Here is a 21,186-nt window from a genome sequence, read left to right as displayed (position 1 = left end):
TTAGTTTCCCATATGGTTCTGACAGCTCACCAGCAGTTTCCAAGCAGGCCTTGCAGGATGTCGGAGGGCCGCGGCGTGCGGAAGACGGACCACTTGACACCTCGGTCTTTGAAGTTGCTGCAGTTGATCTCATGGGGGCGGAGCCACTTTTTGATTCTCTGCTGGACGCTGTCGCCCTCGGGGAAGCCCACGGAGCGAGGGCCCGGCGGGAAGCTGTCGTCCACAAAGTTCACGGCGTTCTGAACGGGGAGAAGAGGGAGAGGATAAGTGATAGGGAGACAAAGGGATGTGATTACTAGACCTGTTTAAATATTGAATTCTATTCAAAATAGATTCAAAAACAGTAACTTGTTAGGAGAAAATGTCTTATTCAAAACCCAGAAACGTATTTTAAATCATCCCCAAGAGAAGCTGATTAGAGAACTCAAACTCAAAAATCAAGCTATTCAAACTCATAATGCAAGCCTGAAGGACACTTGGCACTTTGAGGACTAACTGTTAATCTCTTCCCCGCATTTCTGATGTGATATATTTTGCAGGTGGATGATGATTAATACAGGACACTACAGGCCGCCAAATGAGCCCTGGATTGTGGGTGAAACAAGGACAACTGCTGCCTTCTCCATTCAGTCACGTGGCAGGAGGAATTACTTCCACTGTTAGTGTGGCATCACACATCTGCACAGCAGGAGACCTAATGTGGCACCATGTAGCGGCCTGGATACAGGACACATATGCAAATTTCAACATTTCAAACACTTCACTTTCTGACATATTCCCTGCAGAGCACCGAGCATTTAAATTGACACACTGGATTTTAGCACTCTGAAAATGTAGCTGCCTCTCTACTGTACACAGGAGCCACACTACATGGATACATTAACCGATCAAGACACCCAATCTGACACACTATCTGCCCATCTAAAACTCTTCTGTACACAAACCCGAGAGGGCCAACAGTCACACACGCGACCCTATCCGGTTTCTTATATATGGTGTCAGGAGTGGGCTCGGTTGTGTTGCGAGGCAAGCAAGGGGATGTAATGTGGGCACCCCAATGGTGGCTCACAGTGAAGCGAATTGATTAGTCGCTATCCCCAAAAACCAATTCTGCAGTCTTGAAGCAGCATTAGCTACCACAGAATCGCTTCAATGCCACCGCCTCACCACCTTGGCCATCTGAGGTCTCCATGTAGCTTACCGATTCTGTAGCTATGTGACCCTTGTGCTGGCTTTTATTGCATGGGCTCAGGGGCCGATGTGGATTTACCGCAGAGGTGGAGAGGGCCTGGACACATTCAGAGACTTCTAACTAATGTAACTCGGAGCACATTCAGTGCAGTACACAAACAGACTAAACAGCTCTAAACAAGCACAGATATACAGCAATCTAGTCTAAAATATTACACAAGCATCATCATTTTTGAAGCTAAGAAGATCAATTCAAAGCCTGTTAGAGAGATACTGGTGGCTACAATAACACGTTAGCGTTCCAAGAAGGTACTTAACAACCTTCTGCACTCACCTCTCATTTCATGAACATATCTGAGCGGATTATTCCGAGTCAGTTGAAAGACATGATAATCAGCAGAGTGGTCTGCTGCAGTCTGCCCGTAAGGAAGCGACTGTGCTGCATATGCTGCAATTAGCCTGTTCACATTTGCAGCACACAGGGTGTTTTATGTGCACTATGGGTTTTTTTTCCCCCCAAGAGCTTTAGAGACTAAACATTTATATAAAACTCAGAGGCACTCAATCCTATTTAGGTCTTATTATATGTAACAGGGTCCATTATACAGCAGTAATATGTGTAACCAAGTCAAATGTACATTTGTAAGATTTAGTATTATAATTACACAAAATTTGTTTCAGTTGTTACTACCTGACATGTTTAGGCCTCCATATTCAATATGTGGAACGTCTGGTACTCAGTTTCTGTACGCCTACTTTCACCTTTGGGGGTACCCCACCTATAAAGGGGTGTCTAATACCTTGCCTTTCCCCTTTTGCTGTTGTACTCCATGGGAGAGGTAAGCGACATTGCTCACATAGTAATACCGGTTTTAGCACTCTTAAAATACGTTTATTTTTCAGCCTTAACTTATTGTATAATATGCTAACATATTCCTGTGTCACTTCATTTGTGTAGGGGCTCGGCTTGTAATTGACGGAGGATTTTGTTTTTACCTCTTGCTGTCAGTTGTCAGAAATAAACAGGGATCGCCTCCAAAGATATCCACGGTCTGGGCCTCTTCATATCAACATAACGCAGACAACACTAGAGTCCAACTGTTACATATAGATAACCCAGCCTCTGAGCCCATCAACTATTGTCTGATGATGATAAATCCTCTGAGGGAGAGGGCCAATATTCCGGGCTGATCTGGTATAGCCAGTGGATCGCCAGGCCAAGACTATAAACAGATGTCTGCAAATGAATGCAGATTAATTGAATTTAAAAAAGCTAATATAAAGCTATTTCATCATCAGACAATAGCCGATGGGTTCTAAGAGTTTATATGGGCCAGTGCATTCCACTTCTCTGGACAAACTGTTTACCTGCCACTCAAACATGACTGGTCTATACTCCTTGGACTGCGCTACAAAAGGAAACTGAAACACTATCCACTGCCTATAGATTCTACATACATATACAGATATCTGTTCACAGCGATTATAGATCAAAATCTAGTTATTCAAACTAAATGGGCGAAACAGTCCCTGACAAACAAGCAGACCCCCCATAGATATAAAATATATCAACATGAAGAGTTAAACCTTATTGCCTATATGAAATAAGCAGTGTGGGATGGTTACTTTTGAAATTTAATAGGTAACATATTACTAGTTACCCTGTTTACAATGTAATAAGTAAAGTAATTATTTTAATTATTCATCAAGTAATTCAATTGATTTCTTTTGATTACTTTTCTAAAAAATGTTTTAAACTGGGCAACAGGAGAAGCAACAGAATTAATCTTATACTCTCTTTTAACAAATATGTATTCCAATGTTACTCCTTTGTAATCAGCAACATTTTGATTAGCAACTGTAATTCATTTACATATTTTTCTCAGTAGCTGTAACTAATTACAATTACATTTATTTTGTAATGTAATTACATGTAACTTGTTACCTGTAACTTGGTACCCGCCAACACGGGAAATAAGATATAAAATCAGTACCAAAGTGGAAACTCTCGTAGGTTTGGATTGTGTAAGGAGTATGACTAACATGCACATACACTAAAGCATAATCCTGTTGTTCAGGTTGCTGTGTCGTGACTCGTGACGTCCGCCAGGCGTAAGTCTAGCTGACTGTCCTCACTGAGTGAACCCGGTGCTGCTGTCTCTGATTCTATCACTGGGCACACGCCAGCATGCAAACTAGACTGCAATCAGCCAATTCAGTGCTGAGCTAAGCAAAGCTGCTGCCTTCCCGCCATCTCCCAGACTACACAGACCTGGCAGGCATAAGAGAGCTTTTTTTGAGGATAGTAAGCTTGTAGCTGGATATCTATGTGCTACAGACAACCTATTGATCTATGAAAATGTGGTGACAAGGAACTATAGAGCTGGATTTCAAAGTGCCATGCATATTAAACCCCAAAACAAAAGCATCCCAGAACAGCCTGGTACGTACAATGCTGTCACAGGCAGTGAAAACCTGTCACTGACTGCAGGCAGTCAGAACTTAACAATCCAACATCCAAAACCCCCCAGATAAAATCCTGGTGTGGCTAATGTGGCAAAAATTCAAGTAACAAAGAGTATAAAGAGTGGTCCAAAGAGGGAAAATAAAACAAATCAAAGTCAGTCTGTTGCCATGAAGCATCTTTCTGTTGCTCCCCCAGAGGGTGACATGGAGAGGGAACAGAGGAACCAGCTCCAGCCATGCTGGGTTTTACAGTTCACAAGCGGCGCTGATGGCCATTAGTACCGTTTACTGGTCTGGCACAGTGAGTAAGCGGACACGCTCCGGGGCACTGGCATCAAGCGCACACACCTCTCGCTCTCAAAACCAATCAAGGAGAGTAGAAAGGCAAGGAGGCAAAAGAAACAAACGGCACTGAGGTGAGGAGAGAATAATATTTCGTACACACTGACTCCAGCTCTTATTTTGGTCTTTATTGATTGCTGCAATCTGGACGAACTCTCCACTAACATATTCAGTATATTTCATCAGCAACACCACTTGCTATAATCCAACAAGTCCTGAAAGAAAATCTGAACTTAACATATAATAAAAAAGCAATCTAAAACTTTCACTGAATACTTGTGCTCCGACTGCCCACACACCTTGTATCGGGGTACACCAAAAGCTTTAATCATAATTAAATTTTCACGACTGGTGTTTTGGTGCTTGCCAAGTGTTAATGCCTCGACAGTGATGGATTAGAAAGACTAGCTCCTCTCGCTTACCAATTCTACCCTCGTCCATCCCTCTGACCCCTAAAACTGAGCTGCAGCAGTTGAGGCCGTTAGTGATTACGTTCACTATAGGGAAGTGGATCATTTCTGCTCTTCTCCTCTCCGGCTCTGCTGCTAAAAATAGGCCAGCCCCTGTGTTCACCTTAGCACGTACACACACAGCCTCGCATCGACTGCTACACGGGAGAATTGAGTGCAGTCGTGTGGAGAGGGTGGGATGGGGGTGGAGGGGGTGTGGTGGGTGGCGAGGGGAAAGCATATTTTGAGATATTAGCAGAGAGGAGGCAAAAAAACAGGATGAGTGTGTGGGGATAGATGTGATGGAGGGAGACGGGATAAAAAGGAGATGAAGAGGGGAAAGTACTTTGAAGAGCGCAGAGGGGCAGAGCGAGAGCGAACTAGGCCTAAAATATTTGTAGGAGAAAAGGAAGGATGATTAAAAGAAAGACAAGCTTAAATGTCGATCTTAAATTGGGGAGAGAGGAGGGGAAGGTGGGGATGAGGGATCTCTGATATCCTTTCCTTCCTACCGAGCCAACTTCCCTCCCACGCTCGCAGCAGTGAGCCCTGCGACTTTCAAAGGAGCCATTAATAATGCATTCTGAAGCACACTTCATGCTATTGTAAACATGGCATGATAGGTGCCGTGCCGGTGTAGTAAGTGGGCACGCATGAGACAACCAAATAAATTCAGAGAATAGAAACCCCGAAAAATGACCTGAATCTGAGCAGCTTTATATTCCGCGATGTCTACGTTTCTTCGTCATGTCCAATCAGGTTTGTCTCATTAGCATTCATCTTGAAAGGTCTAAAATGAACCTCTCTGACAGCCCTGAATAGCATATCCATGACAACATAATACAGGCCTATCAAAGGTTCAGTATTGCAGAGAAAGTGAGCACGAAGCGGTTTGATGCAAAGAAGCGGCATGAAAGGTTGTCACATCTTCACCATAGTTGCTAGGGAAGACATCTCGGTGTCTCCAAACAGCTGCGACGCTGTGAATCGCACCAATCAGGGCTCATGAATGACACAGTTGATCTCAAAGTCTTCTCGACCTTTTGAACATCAAAATGTCGAGGTGCTGGAGCGGGTAAAATGCATCATTATTTTAGGCGCTTATGACAACAGACAAGCCCGTAATTATAAAAACATAATTAAGTTTTTTCCCCTAGGAGGAAAAAAAAACACTTGATGATTAACTTTTTGCCATCTGACATTTATGCAGCTTAATGAAAATGTTCTGTTTCATGGTGTATATTGATAAAAATAAAGACGGAGCATGTTAACGAGAACCACAGCTATGATCCTTTAATTACTTGGCAAAATTGATGCGGTGACATCCTCATTTAAAGTTAAATTATACTCAGAATGATTAAAAAAGTTTTAATCTCTTACATACAGGTCTGCTATGATATAGTACAGACCCTGACACACCAAGCTGTTGGTCAATGTCGGGCCGTCAGTGAGCATCTGTTGCTGTAGTCCCGGTGGTGAATTGTAATCAGAGATGGTGAAGGTTGACAGTGAGCGAAATCCCTCTGATTGGCAGTACAGCTCAGTTCACGAGAGGAGAAACAGAAGTGAGGAAAGCAAACAAGCGACTAAATTCAAGAGGGCGTGAGATCAAAACAAACTCGGCATATTAGGTAAGATTATTTCTTTCAGCCATTGAGCCCCTCAGCAGAAATGGTTTGTAAGCATTTGTGGTATCTAGCGTCTTGAATTCATCCTGTCGGTCTTCCAGTCTGTTGGTATGGAGAGTTATGTCCTCTCACGCAGTCGCAGACAGTACGTGCTAGTTAGCTGTTGGCTGGAGCCTTTGAGGTCTATTCAGTTGCAACTTTCTGGCTGACACACTAGCGACGTGAGGGGAAGCAACAGTCGGCTGTCTTCGCCACTAGCTCTTTGATGTCGGTTTGGTGTGTCTGGGTAGTAAGATGTGCTGCGGTCTGACTCAAACTAGGCTGTCATCATAAAAAAAAAAAAAAAAAAACATCACTGCAAAGTCTAATCAGAACAAACAATGAAACCGGACTCATTAGAGCCTCCTGCTGAGGAGTTACAGTCTTAACAGAGACTTTTGAAATGGTGAATCAGAACTGACTTCTCTGTGACTGAGGGCAGGTTATAGACTGGATATTCAGTATGAGACACTCTGTATCTGCAGCTCATTTAAGTGGCCAAGATTCGCCCGCTGGCCCTTTAAAACTCAGCTAACGAAGCAAGTGCAAACAGAGGCAATGACAAAGCCTATTAGCATTTCTCTGAAATTAGAGAGATTGAGGGAGTGGGAACAATGCCAGAGACATAACAAAAAGAGGAATTACAATGAGGGGACTGTGCACTGTAAGGCAATGTGCACCCTGTGACGCATTGCACATCCAACTAAGCAGATTTCTCAGAGAAAAACTCTACAAAATGTAAAGATATAAAGAAGGTAATGGTGACTCATGACTAAGTTATTGTTAATAGACAACTAATAACCCACATCAGCTACCTGCAGATGAACACTTGTGGTGTTTTAATGTGTTTCCAAGCTACAACGAATATATTTTTCTTACCTCTCTGCAGAAGCTGACTATATTCTCCCAAAGCTCCTTGGCCTCGCCCTCGTCATTTCGTCGACGGGCCTCTACATGCATGCTCTCCCTCCTCTTCAGAGGCTTAACCACCTTTCGAAGGGTGAGGTACTGCTGTGGTGTGTGGCATGCTGCACAGTTTTTGGCCTTGGTGTCATTGAGCAGCGTACATGCTGGGCAGCTCCACTGTGCTACCTTCTCCTGAAGGAGTGCAGAGGTGGCGGACGAAGAGGAGCCAGAAGAGGCAATAGCAGAAGAGGAGGGAGGGTAGCCCCGGGCTTGTTTCCGTGCTTTATGACCCGAGGAGGATGAGGAAGGTGTACAGGAGCATGATGCAGAGCCACAGTGTGTACAGCAGCGTGGCAGGGGCACCTGCTGCTCCTGAAAGCCGTGCAGCTTAGAAGAACCGCAGGCAGAGCACTTGGGGGCACCAGTAGGGTTGCGCAGCGTGCACTTGGAGCAGGCCCAGGTGCTAAAGTCCGGGCTGGAGGGGCTGGCTGGAGTAAATCGTACCGTCTCACAGCCTACTAGGTCGATGAGGTCAGCACCAGCCCGTGACGAGCGGCAGGCCTCACACTTAGACGAGCTGCCCGGGTTGGGCAACGAGCAGCTAGGGCACTTCCAGGTGGGGGCGGCGGAGGGAGCAACAGGGAGGTGGGGGTTCAGTGGGTGAGGATCTTCTTCCTCTAATATACTGAGGCGCTTGCTGGGGTATGAAGGTTCCTGGGGCTGGGCATGTTTGGGCTTGGCTGGCCGCTGTGGGCCTGGCTGGGGTGGCACACTGGCTGCTGAAGGGGACGTGGGGCTGGGAGTGTTGGTGCCTGGGTTTGGTGGGCGCCCTGGAGGGGGCACCTCTCTCCTGCTGCGGGGCACTGGGTTGTTTTGGAGGGAGGAAAAAGAAGTAAAAGGTGAGGAAAGGGACTGTGAGGACACATGGGGAGGTTCTTGAGGATCACAGGGAGGAGCTGGAGGAGAGTCATCTGTTAGGTCTATAAGCAGCGGGGCAGCCCCTGCTGGGTTAACAGGAAACCCCAGCACAGGTGTGCGCACCTCAGGCACCACCAGTGCCTCAGGTGGGATTTTAGGCAAAGACAGTTTCCTTGGCCCACCACAGGCCGAGCATGACAGTGCCACGGGTGTGTTGTGAAGTGTGCAGCGAGGGCAAGCCCAGCCAGAGTGGTGCCCTTCCAGGCCGCACACCTCTCCGTTGCTCTCAGACCGCCGCAGCACTTCCTCCTTAGCGGGATGCTGTCCATGGGGCTCAAGCAGAACTGTGGGGGTGACAATAGGTGCTGGAGGTTCGGTCGGAGCAGGTGGGAGGCCGTTGGCAGTGGCAGCTATGGTGGTTGTAGGGGGCGTGTGAGTAGCAGGTGACGGTCCAAAGCCACAGACAGAGCAGGCTCCAGATCCCTGTGGATTATTGAGCGTACAGCGGGGACAGGCCCAGCGGTGCTCCTCGGTGCTGCTCAGCCGCAGGATCTGGTTAAGGTCGGGTTTCTGGCGTGGTGCCTCACAGATGGAGCAGCGAGGTGCTGCGCCGGCATTTAGGAAGGTGCAGCGTCCACATGACCACTCACTGCCTCGCACCGCTGCTGCCATGGAGCCAGGAGAGTGAGAGTGGCTGGAAAAAAGGAAAACAATGACTCAAAAACAAATTCAACAACCAAATGAGTCAGTATTACATTCTGCCACATAACTGTAATTGCTTAGCAATAATACATGCATATTAAGTGTGCCACTGTGCAATCATTTCAGCCATTGCAGTCACTAATATTCTGAGCCGTGTTTAAACAAAGTGTCGGTGGAGAAAAGTAGGAGGAAAGGAAAAGACGGAGGACGGTATCAGAAAGAGTGAGGGATAAGAAATTATGAGAAAGCCAGAGAACAAATACAGGCTTCCAGTCAACTAAGGGTGATTAACTAAAGGAAGAGAGGACAGCAAAAATATCTGAGAGTGCAAGAGGAGGAGAGACAGGCAGAATTAGAAAAGAAAAATAGAGTGTGAGAGGGAAAGATTAGCCAGTGCAGGGGAAAAATCAAATCTCCCTCCTGGGGGCTGAGGGCAGTAAATCCATACACAATGGCCACATGATTAGAGCCAGGAAGACAGTGCATAGAGAGGAGGAGCGAGAGGAGAGGAGAGAGGAAAGGAGAGGACAGGAGGCTATTGCTTTAGAATACCAAGGATAGTGTTTCTTCAGTCCTCCTGACTGACACTTATTAGGATCGAAAAAAACATGTGGGATCTCTTCCACTTCATATTAGCACTCCCTCCGCTTTTACTCAGTGAATGCTAATGCAGGATAGATGAGGGCAACTTAAGGTCAGGTCAATCCCATGCCCAGATGAATTTCCTAATGAATTTTGAATGCATGAGTCTATTAATTCTGGCAGCACTTAGGACTTTGGCATATTTTAGTGACAAATCACTCCTGGATTCAAAGCAATTTAAAAACAACTACCATCAACATCTTTAACAGGACTCCAGTGGTGTAAACAGTGCAGAGGGAAATGTGCGGAGAGGAGAACAAATCAATTTTAGACAGTTTTGATTCAGAAGCATGGGGGAGCAATTCATCTATCTAGTCGTGCTACTCCGTTGATTTCCACCTCGTACATATAATAACCTAATAAAGCAGTCTGTTTCCAGGATTGACTTGTATGTACAGTTCGCTCTGTGGGCCTGCAGCTCAGTCAATCTGACTTATTGATAGTGGGTATATTAAGGCCTTTGGGAGAGGAAGCAGCACAGTTGGATACCTCCGGGGGGGGGTGTTTGGCAAGGGCCGGCCCTGAGGGATGGACGTGGCTACTTTCTGGACAAGCCCATAAATGTCACTGCCACTCAAGCTGCTCATGTGTGAACAGCAACACAGAGATGGTAATGTGGGAACTGTAGGGTAGTGGAGGGTAAGGTGCTAAGAGCTAGAATCCTCCGATGTTCCTCGCATTGATCCCTGTGGCGAAGACGCTGCCCGCAAAATGACCGCTGGGCTCGTGGATCTGGCCACATTTATCCCTTGTTATTGTGTTTTGGTTGGAGGAATCAAAAAGCTGCTCTCACAAAGGCTTTTATAGGGAAGACTGGTTTGTGTCTGTTTGTAAAATGTCTATACTCCCCATGGAAACAGCCTATTTTTCTATGAAAAACATATTCTGATAATCCTCTGTTGTTTTCACATCAGGGCATGGGAAAAAAAACAACCTCAAAGTCTATGACGACATTTACATGCACACTAATATTCCACAGAATATTACATTTAGATTTACGGATGTAGGCCATTTTCCGAATGTTGCATTGTCTGATTAAAACATAGGGGATATGCGTATATTATTTAGGTTTTATGAGCATTATTTGGACATGGATACAACACATTTGGAATATGTGTCTCAACTGGGGTTTTACACCAGTTTGCGACACCAACATCCTCCCTGTTTATGGTCAGCTATGTCCGTTATCATGGATTCGATATACATAACATGACAGACTTGGATATCAACAAGTTCTTGGATATGGGAAATTATCGGAATGCCAATTTTTTCAAGAAGTTGGTTGAAGAAATAAAAGACTGCCGCTGTGTTTACATGGCACAAGCGTTTCCAGCCATTCCACTTCTCCATAATTTGAGGTGATAAACGACATGTTAGGGTAAATTAATCGGAGTACACGTGGCTGCATCTAAACCTTTTTTGTAAAAGGGGCAAAAAACAGAATATTTTGTGCATGTTCATGTGACATTTCAATTCCACTGATGAAGTCTTGTAATTATGACTGCTGGATGACCGGTTGAGGTCCTGCTCTTCTCCACTGCAGCACCATGTGTCCTGGCCGGCTAATTGCCCTTAATTCAACTCCATTAAACCCTTTCAAACTGCGAATCCTCCGAACCCAGGGGAACCTCTCACAAAAAAAAAACCAAAAAAAAAAACCTCCAGCTCCCAGTACACTGCCTTCTCCTCTCGTCAACTCTCCTCCCGAAGGTAAGGTAGAGAATGACAGCAGGGACGGACGCTAATGCGTCTCTTTGGGTGTCTTCGCGTGTGTGGGTCCTTGCCGCTGGGTGTGTGCACTTGTGTGTATACAGGCATGGAGCTACTGTATCTCTATTTGTAGATATAGCATCTTGTTATATTGTCAAACTGCATTTGTGCCTTAGTCTGTGTGTGTCCTCAGCCCCAGGGCAGCACAAGTATGGAAGCAGAAGTCCCGGTGCTTTATGTCAGGAGCCATTAGCACTGAATTCATTGTCCCGGGCTGAAGTCAGCACTCCGACATAAAGCAGGGCCCACTGGGTGAGGAGGAAACTCAGCCCTCCAATGATAACAATAAGCAAACCTAGAAAAACACTGTTTTTGTGAAGACATATAAACACTGGGAAATCAGTGTTGAGCTCTTTGTTTTGCTTCGTCCTTCATCACACAGTGGTGTCTGCCATGTCCCCCTGAGAGCTACGCAATACTAGGTGTTCTTGACCTCAAGCGTCAACAGTATCACTCAGTAAGAATTCAAAAAGGGATCAAAATCATTTCCCTACAATTATTTCGCATGCTCTGAAAATATTAATTCCCAAACAACCTGTGCTGTGTCCTGAGACTACAACACATCCCCCACCCTAGCTTGGCTAAATGTGGTCAAATTAAGTGGCAGCCCCATGCTAGCATTGATGGCACATGTTCACACCGTGCTTAGCTCTCCAAAGGCCTGCCTATCCGAGGGCCACAAACAGCAATGATGACGACGGCGGCGGCAACAACAACAGCAAGTGTCAACACCTCATGTTTGATGACAGGTTCTTCCCTGTGGCCATTTTCATAACTGTCAGGCCTCTTTCATCTCCAGCGAGAGAGCAAAGTCACGGTGTCAGCCACATGGAGACTTTGTCAAAGCAATTGATTTGGTTCTCGACGGAGCGCGGGGATTGCAAATTCATTATGTTTCTGTCTGCAACGGCCGAGGCAGGAGCTTTTCATTGAAGTGATCAGCCTCTCACGGAATGTTTCATATCTAGCTTAATTATCTCATTATTATCTGTTGTAAGAACAACTACAACAATCATTCTGGCCCTCGACTAAAAGGATGCACTGTGAGTGTATAGTGAGTACACACGCGCACACGTACACAAATCCTTGTATGTACAGGATATGCCTGTAGCAGACAACAAAAACACTACAGCCCGTGATCCCTGAACCCGACATAAAAGGATGCTTTCTGTGTACGTGTTCCACTCACAGGAGTGTATACAAACACACAGAGACGCGCACCTTTTGTCCTTGGCCCTGTGCTCAGTGGAGCTGCTCTAAAAGTGCCCACTTCAGCTCCTCGGTTCCTCAGTGTCGCAGACCTGGGCGAGTAGCCAATAGCTTACAGTGGAGAGAGAGAGAGAGAGAGAGAGAGAGAGAGAGAGAGAGAGAGAGAGAGAGAGAGAGAGAGAGAGAGAGAGAGAGAGAGAGAGAGAGAGAGAGAGAGAGACCTCACATCTAGAAAACCCATCGTTTTGCAATGAGGCCCCTCGGTGCAGCCTGCTGCCCATAAAGTACCTACTCCTAGTCTAAATTAATTTAAGTAAGAGCATCAATGACCCCTGGCCAATTTCTCAATGCATCACTAGGTGTAAGACAATCATGCAACACTTCAGCACACTATTACAAGGAGTGAGAGCTGTACAGTGAAGATGAGCAAACCGGTTACAGTGTGGTGGGTGGAAAAAGTCAAAGTAACCGCTGCAACTGAGGCATCTGCATGCAAGTCTTCAGGCTATAGAGGAAAACATACCTGAGAAACTGAGAAACACCGAATGTAAACAACCCTGGATGTAAGAGGGGTCAGTGATTCTTTAAGTGATGCTAAAGTTAGAGTAAGTCTCCATAAGCACCGCTGATCATGTGTAGGCCACCTATGACTGGCCACTTGGATTTATTCCACATGCTGAACTCGGTTGCGAGATTAAGTGAGCTGAGTCTCGCCAGCTTCTCCCTGCGTCGCTGTGAGACATTTGGCCTTTGTGCGACAGTCATTAGCACTGCCTTTCCGTGGTTGGCCTGGAGCCCAGGGCCTGAGGGGGAAAGCGTTGTACCCTCCTTGACCACTGGGGGCAGAGTGCTCCCGCTTTGCACATTCAACACACCAACAAGCATCATAACGAAACAGATTGTCCTCAGAGTAGCAGAAGGCGTGACTGTTAGTATGTGCATTTTTAAATTTAAATGTTGACAATCTATTTCCTTGATGATTAAACATGGCAGTAAGACTGAACTGCTTTAACATTTATATTCCACTACTTTTTAAATGTCAGACCTGTTTTTGTTCTGTTACCATCAGATGATGTTGTATCTGATGTACTGCACTGTACGATACAGACGTGCCTTTTGTTCCACTTAAATCTAAAAACAAAGAACATAATTAATAATGAAAGACTACCAAAAAGGACAAAAATGTAATAATATTAGTTCTTCCTCAACAATTCAAACACTTAACTGGCTGCCTGATAAATTAATCCTGACATTAGACGAAGCCAAAACACAAAAGGAGTCAGTCAGCACTTCACAGATGTTATGTAACGCATGGCCTGTCAGTCAGCGTACAGTGAGTGTCACACAGGGGTTTCCACGACAGCTCATCTTGTGACTTGCTGCGCTTTCACAATTTTACAAAACAAAAAAGGTTTCTCAAAGCCTCGACTGTCAGCACGAGTAACCAAACAGAATACTTAAATCCCCCACATATCATCCACTCTATACTCTTGTTGCCCATCAGACTGATAACTAATGATAAAAATCACATTTCTTATCTTGTGTATGTGTGTATGTATGTATGTATGTATGTATGTATGTATGTATGTATGTACTACATGCATCTGGGAGCAAAATCCCAAGTGGATTTCTTGGTGTAAGAGCATAGTTAACAGACAAAAAAGACTCCTGACTGTAATGTATATCTTGTACACAACAGCAAACTAAAACGTAACACAAAATGTGTGTATCTGTACAAATTCAATTTAGCGAACTAGTACATCACTGCTTGGATGTGGTTGCTTCTGTAGGTGTGTGTGGTCCTACAGTATTGAATCATGTCGGCAATCCATACAGTGTTGTTGGGTAATTTTAGCTACCACTTTTACTTTTACACCGCTGAGAAATACTGTGAGAAAACATGTTTTCTAACAGACTGAGAACTTTGTTTAATAGCACAACAGATTGCTAAAAGGCATAACCTCTGGTAATAACTGTGTAACATTTAAAGTTACAGTTGGTAACTTATATAATCAAAACTTTTAGTCATATTACTGAAGTGCTCCTGATGGCATTTGCAAAAATCCATTGCGCCTTAACAAAAACAACCAATCAGAGCCGAGGAGTCTTTAACCCAGCTGTCAATCATGTCAATCTCTGCTTATGAACTGTGGTCAAGCTGTCAAACTAGGCAACGCTGATCAAATATGAATCAAGATTCTGTTACTGCAACGCCTATTTCTCACCTCAGATGTTTTGAGAAGCATTTTAGTGTACTGTTTAGCTGTAAAATAAGAAAGTAGGTCCAGCCGATGGGCATCACTTGGTTTGGCTTGACTTAAAGCTGGGCAATAGGAAGATATTATACTGTTATCAAGATATGAGACTACATATAATGTTAGATTTTGGATATCGTTGTATCATGATATGACATTAATGGTGTTTTTTCCCCCTCATTTTAAAGGCTGTATTACAGTAAAGTGATGTAAATTTATCAACTTAACAGACTTTTCAATTTGTTTTAACACTTGCCTTAACCCACGTAGCCACTCAATCCACATTATTGATGAAAAATCTCATTGTGTTCATATTTTCTGGGGGAAAAAAAACAACAACAAAAGTCATCCCTACAACTTTGTCGCAACAGAGGGCATTTGGTTAGAAATATTCTTATGTTCAATTTTGTCTTCCAGTCCTAGCATTAATGCAGTGCTTTTGAGGAGATTTAAAATATCTAGATATATATTATGTATCGAGATATAGCCGAAAAATATGGTGATATAATTTTCAGAGCATATCGCCCAGTCCTAGCTTGACTGTTCTCAACATGGCGACCAGGTCACAAACATTCTAATTTTACAGATAAACAGGCATTGCAGTGACAGAATCTTGATTCATATTTGACCGCAGTTCACAAGCAGTGACTGACGTGGTTGACGGCTGCGTTAGAGTCTCTTCATTTCTGATTGGTTTTCATTCAGCCACAGTGGATTCTTGCAAATGCCTTTAGAAGCACTTACGAGGAGGCAACAGAACATAATCTTTTCACAGGTTATATGTCTCAAGTACTACTGTCAGGACAAAGAGACAGTTTCAGCGAATATGTCAGTTATTTTTATAAAAGTTGCCAAATGTAACTTTAAATTTAAGAAACTAAGAATTTCAATAAGATTTCAATCATTAGCAACTGAATATTAGGGCTGCAGGTAAAATCAATTTTAAGACACTCACATTGAGGCAATTAAGCCTGCTCAATGATCAATAGGGTAATTAATACTGTGGACAATTGGATACTATCTTGCCTCCATGCTAAAACTGCAAGACTAATTTTTCATCCAGTCAGATACCTATACGGTGGTTTGTAATGCACGTAAATATATGTGTAGATTGATGAACATAAGGTTATAAGAAATGCACAGTTTCACTCCATCTCATCTTAAACATGCCACACTTGATCTGTTGATACGTATTTGATTTGTTATTTGAACTTTTTGCTTTGCAGCATCAGTTATTAGTGATTACTAATAGGTTGTGTGAGGCTGATGGCTCTCAGTAGCCTGACTGTTTTCAACTCACTTTGCGAGACGGTCTCCACATATAGCCCCCACACACAAACACGCTCAAATAAAGTGAGTCACTCTTGTGATAAATATTTACAGGCAGAGTCTTGAGTGAATGCAGGGAGATAGCTGGAGACGTAGATACCGTAGCTTATAAAATGTTTATGTTAGAAAAATGTCTCGGTTATTGTGCACTTGATGATGAACCTGTTAAATAGCTGCAGCCGTTGAAGCGACAGGGATGCAAGGGGTGATTTTTATAACCGCCAGCTGTAAGGGTATCACCCGAGGTTTTCAGAGCAGTGGCATTACCGCTTGTGCTTTTTATGTATTTTACTTCATCCATGCAAATATCGCTGGCAGACAGAATGATGATGCCAAATGAGTGGCGATTGTTGTTTAACAGAGCACAGCTTGTTATTAAAAATGACACTTATCACGAGCCAATATGCCCTTGGATCAGACAAGCTGTAAAAAAGGGATAATGAATGTCGAAACATTCTGCTGCATCCGAACACACTCAGAAAACTTCAGTGACAGGGATTAGATCAGCACTTTCACACATACTTTAGCACACTTGAGGAAACCAACTGAGAATTTATTTTGCCCCTTTAGTAATGAATGCAGTCTGTCTGCAGCCGTTTTACTGGCAAAAGATTTTGTTTATCACTTCATTGTGGGATTTTTTTATTTTCTTGCTCGCAGATCAGAGCAACCTTTTCGCTTAAAAGTAATTTTGCCCGAGCAAGCGTTCCTCCCTGCCTGTCTATCAGAGGAGCTGATGAGTCAGGGTCAAAGACTTGAGGATTAACTGTAAAAGCCTTAGTTCTACCTGCCGGGTAACATGTTATGGCACGAAAATGACTCATTACTCAACCCTGACAGGTCTCCAGAATTAATGCGTTGTAACAAACATGATGGAGCTGAGCCAATGGCTGCAACTTATCTGAGGCGCTGGATCCAGAGTCCAGACTAGGGCGGCAGATAAAGAGTTCCTACTGTGACATGCTGAGACTTGATGACGTGACACGAGGGATTGGTGACAGTGAGGACTTAGTCACTGGGGACAGCGCAACAAGATAATTGGGGAAGTTTTGATGCAGTGGCACTGAGAAGGACACTTTTTAATGAGACGTTTTGAGACAGAATAGATTAAGTGTTATTGTGTTGGCACAGACTACTCCGAGCTGAGCAAACTGGACTAAAGGCCTTTTGAAAAGTGCCCTTAAACTGAGATGTTCCACCAATAAACATCACTTAGGTAAGGGTTTGGGCAATATATTGATACTCTATCAATATTATTTTTGATATTCTACTGTATTATATTGACATAAGACTAGATATCGTCGTAGATTTTGGATATTCTTGTATTTAAAGGCCGCATTACAGTAAAGTGTGCCATTATTTGACCTTACCACACTGTTATAGCCATGGTACTGTTTGCCTTTACCCACTTAGTCATTTTGTCCACATTACTAATGATTATCTATCAAAAATCTCATTGTGTAAATATTTGTGAAAGCACCAAAAGTCAACCCCACAATGTTGTTTCAATAGCAGTAGCGGTATCTGATAAAATAAAATAAAATAATCCATATTGCCAAGCCCTAGGCTGTACACAAGTTTTTTGTAATTTGAATATAACTAAGGCATCAGAGTCCAAGAAAGACACCAAAATAGAGCTTGTTTTTTATATTTTTAAAGTGCCAGGGTAGGATCCTTTGCCCCCCCAACAGAGGTCTGGGCTGAGCCCCCCAGTGTCATCAAATATTAGACACGCCCCTGTGTACAGCTGACTTTTCGCGACCGCTGTGACTGGATTTGTCTCTTGGCAAAGATAAAGCAGGTCGCAAACTTCGAAACACTGAAAACAGGAAATTCATTTACAGTGAGAAATATTATTAATGTTCGTTTGTTAACTGGCCCCTGGCCTCCTGTCATTTCATTTAGTATCTCTGTTATACACGATAAAAAAATTGAACATCACAAGAGGGGTGTGATACTGTAGAAACAAGGGTGCAGTTGTGCAGCCTTAGTGTTATGTGTCAGGGCAATCCCATGCAATCTGAGTCTGGTTGTGCCTTTTATAATGTTAAGTTGTTTGTATGCAAGCCTGACCCACATGACCACACACCTTATGATCAAGACCTCATAACCCAGATCTAATTTCAAGATAAGATATGAGGTAACAATCTTTTCTGCGGGATAAAAGACTGAAGATACTAAGAATGCAAATACTAGTCAAAAGAGGGGAAACAGAACTGAAAAAACAGTAACATCCGACCTCTGGCTGTGCCCTTGTGAATATTTCACAACCAGTGCCCACTTTTGATGAGTGAATCTGTCAACGGTGGAGACAGCTTCAGACATTTGAATCTTTAAACAGAGGAAACTGTCTGACTGGGTTTCAGCAGCCATCAGTAGCGTGGAGCTAAGTGAGAACGAGCAGGAAGCTGGCAGGAAGCTCCAGAGTGGGGAAGGAAGAATAGGGAAGTAATGGCAGGGGCAGGGTGCTGCTGCTGCTGCCACTGTGCTTATCTGGAGTTCCTGCAGGCACCCAGACCTGGAGGGCAGGAGGACTGCTGACACAGCGCTACCTTCACCCAGAGGGGAACTTCTCAGACAGGCAGCGCAGAGCGGAGTTTTACTTCCTGTTTCCACGACACAGATTCAAGCTTTGAGGGCAGACCACTTGCCTTGAGGTTTCTAGCTCACTGGCTCCTATCTGACACCACTACACACTGACATGAATAATCAGCTGGTTATATGGTATTCTTCCAGAGGTGTAATTTGCCAGCACGCTTCTTTTTGCATGTGCGAGGCTGCCAGGTTACCATGTGTGGTCTTATCTCGGGCCGATGGAATTAGGTTACTGAACATATGCTACAGATTTCCATGGCAACAAGAGTGGGGGGATCTGGAATCATGTCAGTAGCAGTGCCAATAGGCTAGCTTTTCTTGCAGCACTGACGCTCTGTTTTCCAAAGACAGCCACACTGCGAGACAAAGCCTGCATGCCAGATCTATTCTGGTGGCTCGGGGACCGTCCTGACGCGGCCCTGTCTTCATCAGACTGGCAACAACAAAAGGAGGATGCGCTGAAATAATTCAGACATAAACACGGCCAGTGACCACGCTGGTCGAATCCAAGTGGACCCGTTTTAATCCAATTAAAGGGAGGAGAGCCAGTGGAATGGAGCTGCGATAAACGCTATCATCCATCATGCTGGGACAGTGGAGATTCTGGGATCGACTCTGGAGAGGGCAGACACTAACTTTAAGGGCTCCAAAGGCCACGTGCAGTGGAACACACCAGCACTATGGGGCTGAGATATAATAGCACAGTTCCATTGTTCAAGAGACAGGTTAACCTAAAACAAAAATACATATTTTTTTATCTTACCTGTAGTTAATATGGGCTACAGGACTACAGATGTTTTATTTATTCTAAAATCGGGCTGCATCATGCATATACGGAGATATACGGAGAAACTTCACAGATGTTCTCTCTAATCTCAAACATGCACTCACTGCACAAGATTTGACTAACGGTGCATCTCACACTACAGGATATTATTTAGATTACCATGGCAGAAGGGATGAATGCGCCACAAAACAAAACAGAAAATGACATGGTGTGACAACTTGCTGTAATATTAGCAACACTGTACAGTGAGAAAAACAAAAGAAGACTAAATGAGTCCGGATGAGAAAATGGTGGGGGAATGCAGTCTACACAGGTTTGTCTATTTCTTAGTGAGAATTTGAGGTGAGATTTTAACTGTCAGTTTTAATATCTGTCAACAGTAATATGCTAGCTAACGTTAGTCTCAAGGGCTAGGATGTTTGCTGTTGCTTGGCAACACCATCAGGGGCTCCAAACCAATGTAATTGTGACTGTAATCATCAGGGACAAACAAGCCAAAAACTGTAGTCTTAGCTTGGCTTTACTGATCAATCTAGATTGTTTTGGTGTCAGTTGCCAAGTGTAAAGCTGTGTACCTTTCTCGCATATAGTAGAACTAGATAGCACTCAGCTTGCGGAGTTCAAAGCTGTAACGTTAGCTTGCTCAGTGGTGTTTGATTAGCTAGCAGTAGATGCACGCTCCATTCTTCGCAGCAATAGGATTGCCAGATGTAGTTCAGTGGAAAGAAAATACTTTGTACATGAAAGTGCTCACAACAAGGTCTTTGGATTATCATGAGTAACCAGATCATGATTTCTGGAAAGAGACATTACTGTTTAGTGTTTTTTTTGGCATTTTGAGCACCACAAGCAGAGTGCCATCTAATTACATTACACTGGAGAGAAGGCAGACATCTGTATGGCTGATATCTTATATCAACACTCAGCAACTCACACCCAAACAATCTAGACTGATAAACAGCACTACAGGTAAGAGGAAAAATATGCATTTTTTTATTTTGGGCTGAACTGCCCCTTTTAAGTTAAACAATATTGCCTTTGGGATAAAACCGCATTGTGCTGCTATTCAAATTTAAAATTATGAAACATCACAGCTCATACAACTACACCTCTGTTGCAAATCTTTGTCTGCTGAGTGGGTTGTTATCTTGAGTGAAACTTCACAGTCGAGGTACTGATTCAGTGCACACAAACACTTCCCAAAGTCAATGGGTTGCTGCTGGATGAAAACAAATTGAAATTACCCAAGGACAAGACCGTTCATGCAGCCTCCGAGCTAAGAAAAACAAGGGAAAGAAAGCGTTTTTATAGGACAATATATTAGAGAATACACTGTATGAGAACGGCTGAAGTTAAGCCGGGCTCATAGTGTTCTGTTGTTTCTATATTTCATGCTCTGTCACAGCTCAGCAAAGCTTGCCTAACGTTGTTAGGCTCACACAGCAGTGTGTATATGTGCATAAGACTGCGAGTGAGTGCGAGTGTGAGAGAGAGGGGGTAGATAAGAGGGCATGTTCCAAGTGCTACTGCACAGTGTTTCTAAAACATCTATTGTCAGAATATATGTGTGTGTGTGTCCCTCTCTGCCTTCCAGCAGTAGACGGAGACGGTGTGTACTGTATAACTCTGTGTGTCTGCCTGCGTTTTCGTGCTCAGCTGACTGAGGGTGGAGTCTGATTGGTGATGGAGGCAGAGGCTTGTTGCTACAGAGATGCACGGAAGAGTCTGCTGAATAAAAAAACAAGTTGACTGAATGATGCAAAACTACACTGACAGCATGAGCTATACTTGAGTGTCATAAATGCATGGAGCTATGGTTGTTGAAGCAGGAGCTAAAACCAGCTCTTTCTGTGTCATAAAACTGTTAGAAGAGTGAGCAATGGCAGCCATGACTGCCTTAACTGTTAAATGTAGAGCAACTGCAAGGAAAGCATTGACAGCGGCAGGCAAGAATCAAG

At 43.9% G+C, this 21,186-nt stretch overlaps 1 protein-coding gene across 2 annotated transcripts in view; it reads right to left on the bottom strand.

Annotated features, from left to right (window-relative positions):
* capn15 (calpain 15) overlaps window positions 1–21,186 on the bottom strand; it is a 50,878-nt gene that overhangs the window by 23,941 nt on the left and 5,751 nt on the right. For both annotated transcript variants that reach the window (XM_049563500.1, XM_049563499.1), the window contains exons 2-3: window positions 6,995–8,633; window positions 31–239 (exon numbers count right to left, since the gene is read on the bottom strand). In XM_049563500.1, coding sequence (XP_049419457.1) covers window positions 31–239; window positions 6,995–8,611 — 1,826 coding nt within the window. In that variant the 5' untranslated portion in view covers window positions 8,612–8,633. The remainder of the gene's footprint in view (window positions 1–30; window positions 240–6,994; window positions 8,634–21,186) is intronic.

Source organism: Epinephelus fuscoguttatus, linkage group LG20 (genome assembly GCF_011397635.1).
Source record: "Epinephelus fuscoguttatus linkage group LG20, E.fuscoguttatus.final_Chr_v1".
Lineage (NCBI taxonomy): Eukaryota > Metazoa > Chordata > Actinopteri > Perciformes > Serranidae > Epinephelus > Epinephelus fuscoguttatus.
Note: the sequence above shows the minus strand (reverse complement) of the source record. Positions and strands in the feature narration are given on the sequence as shown.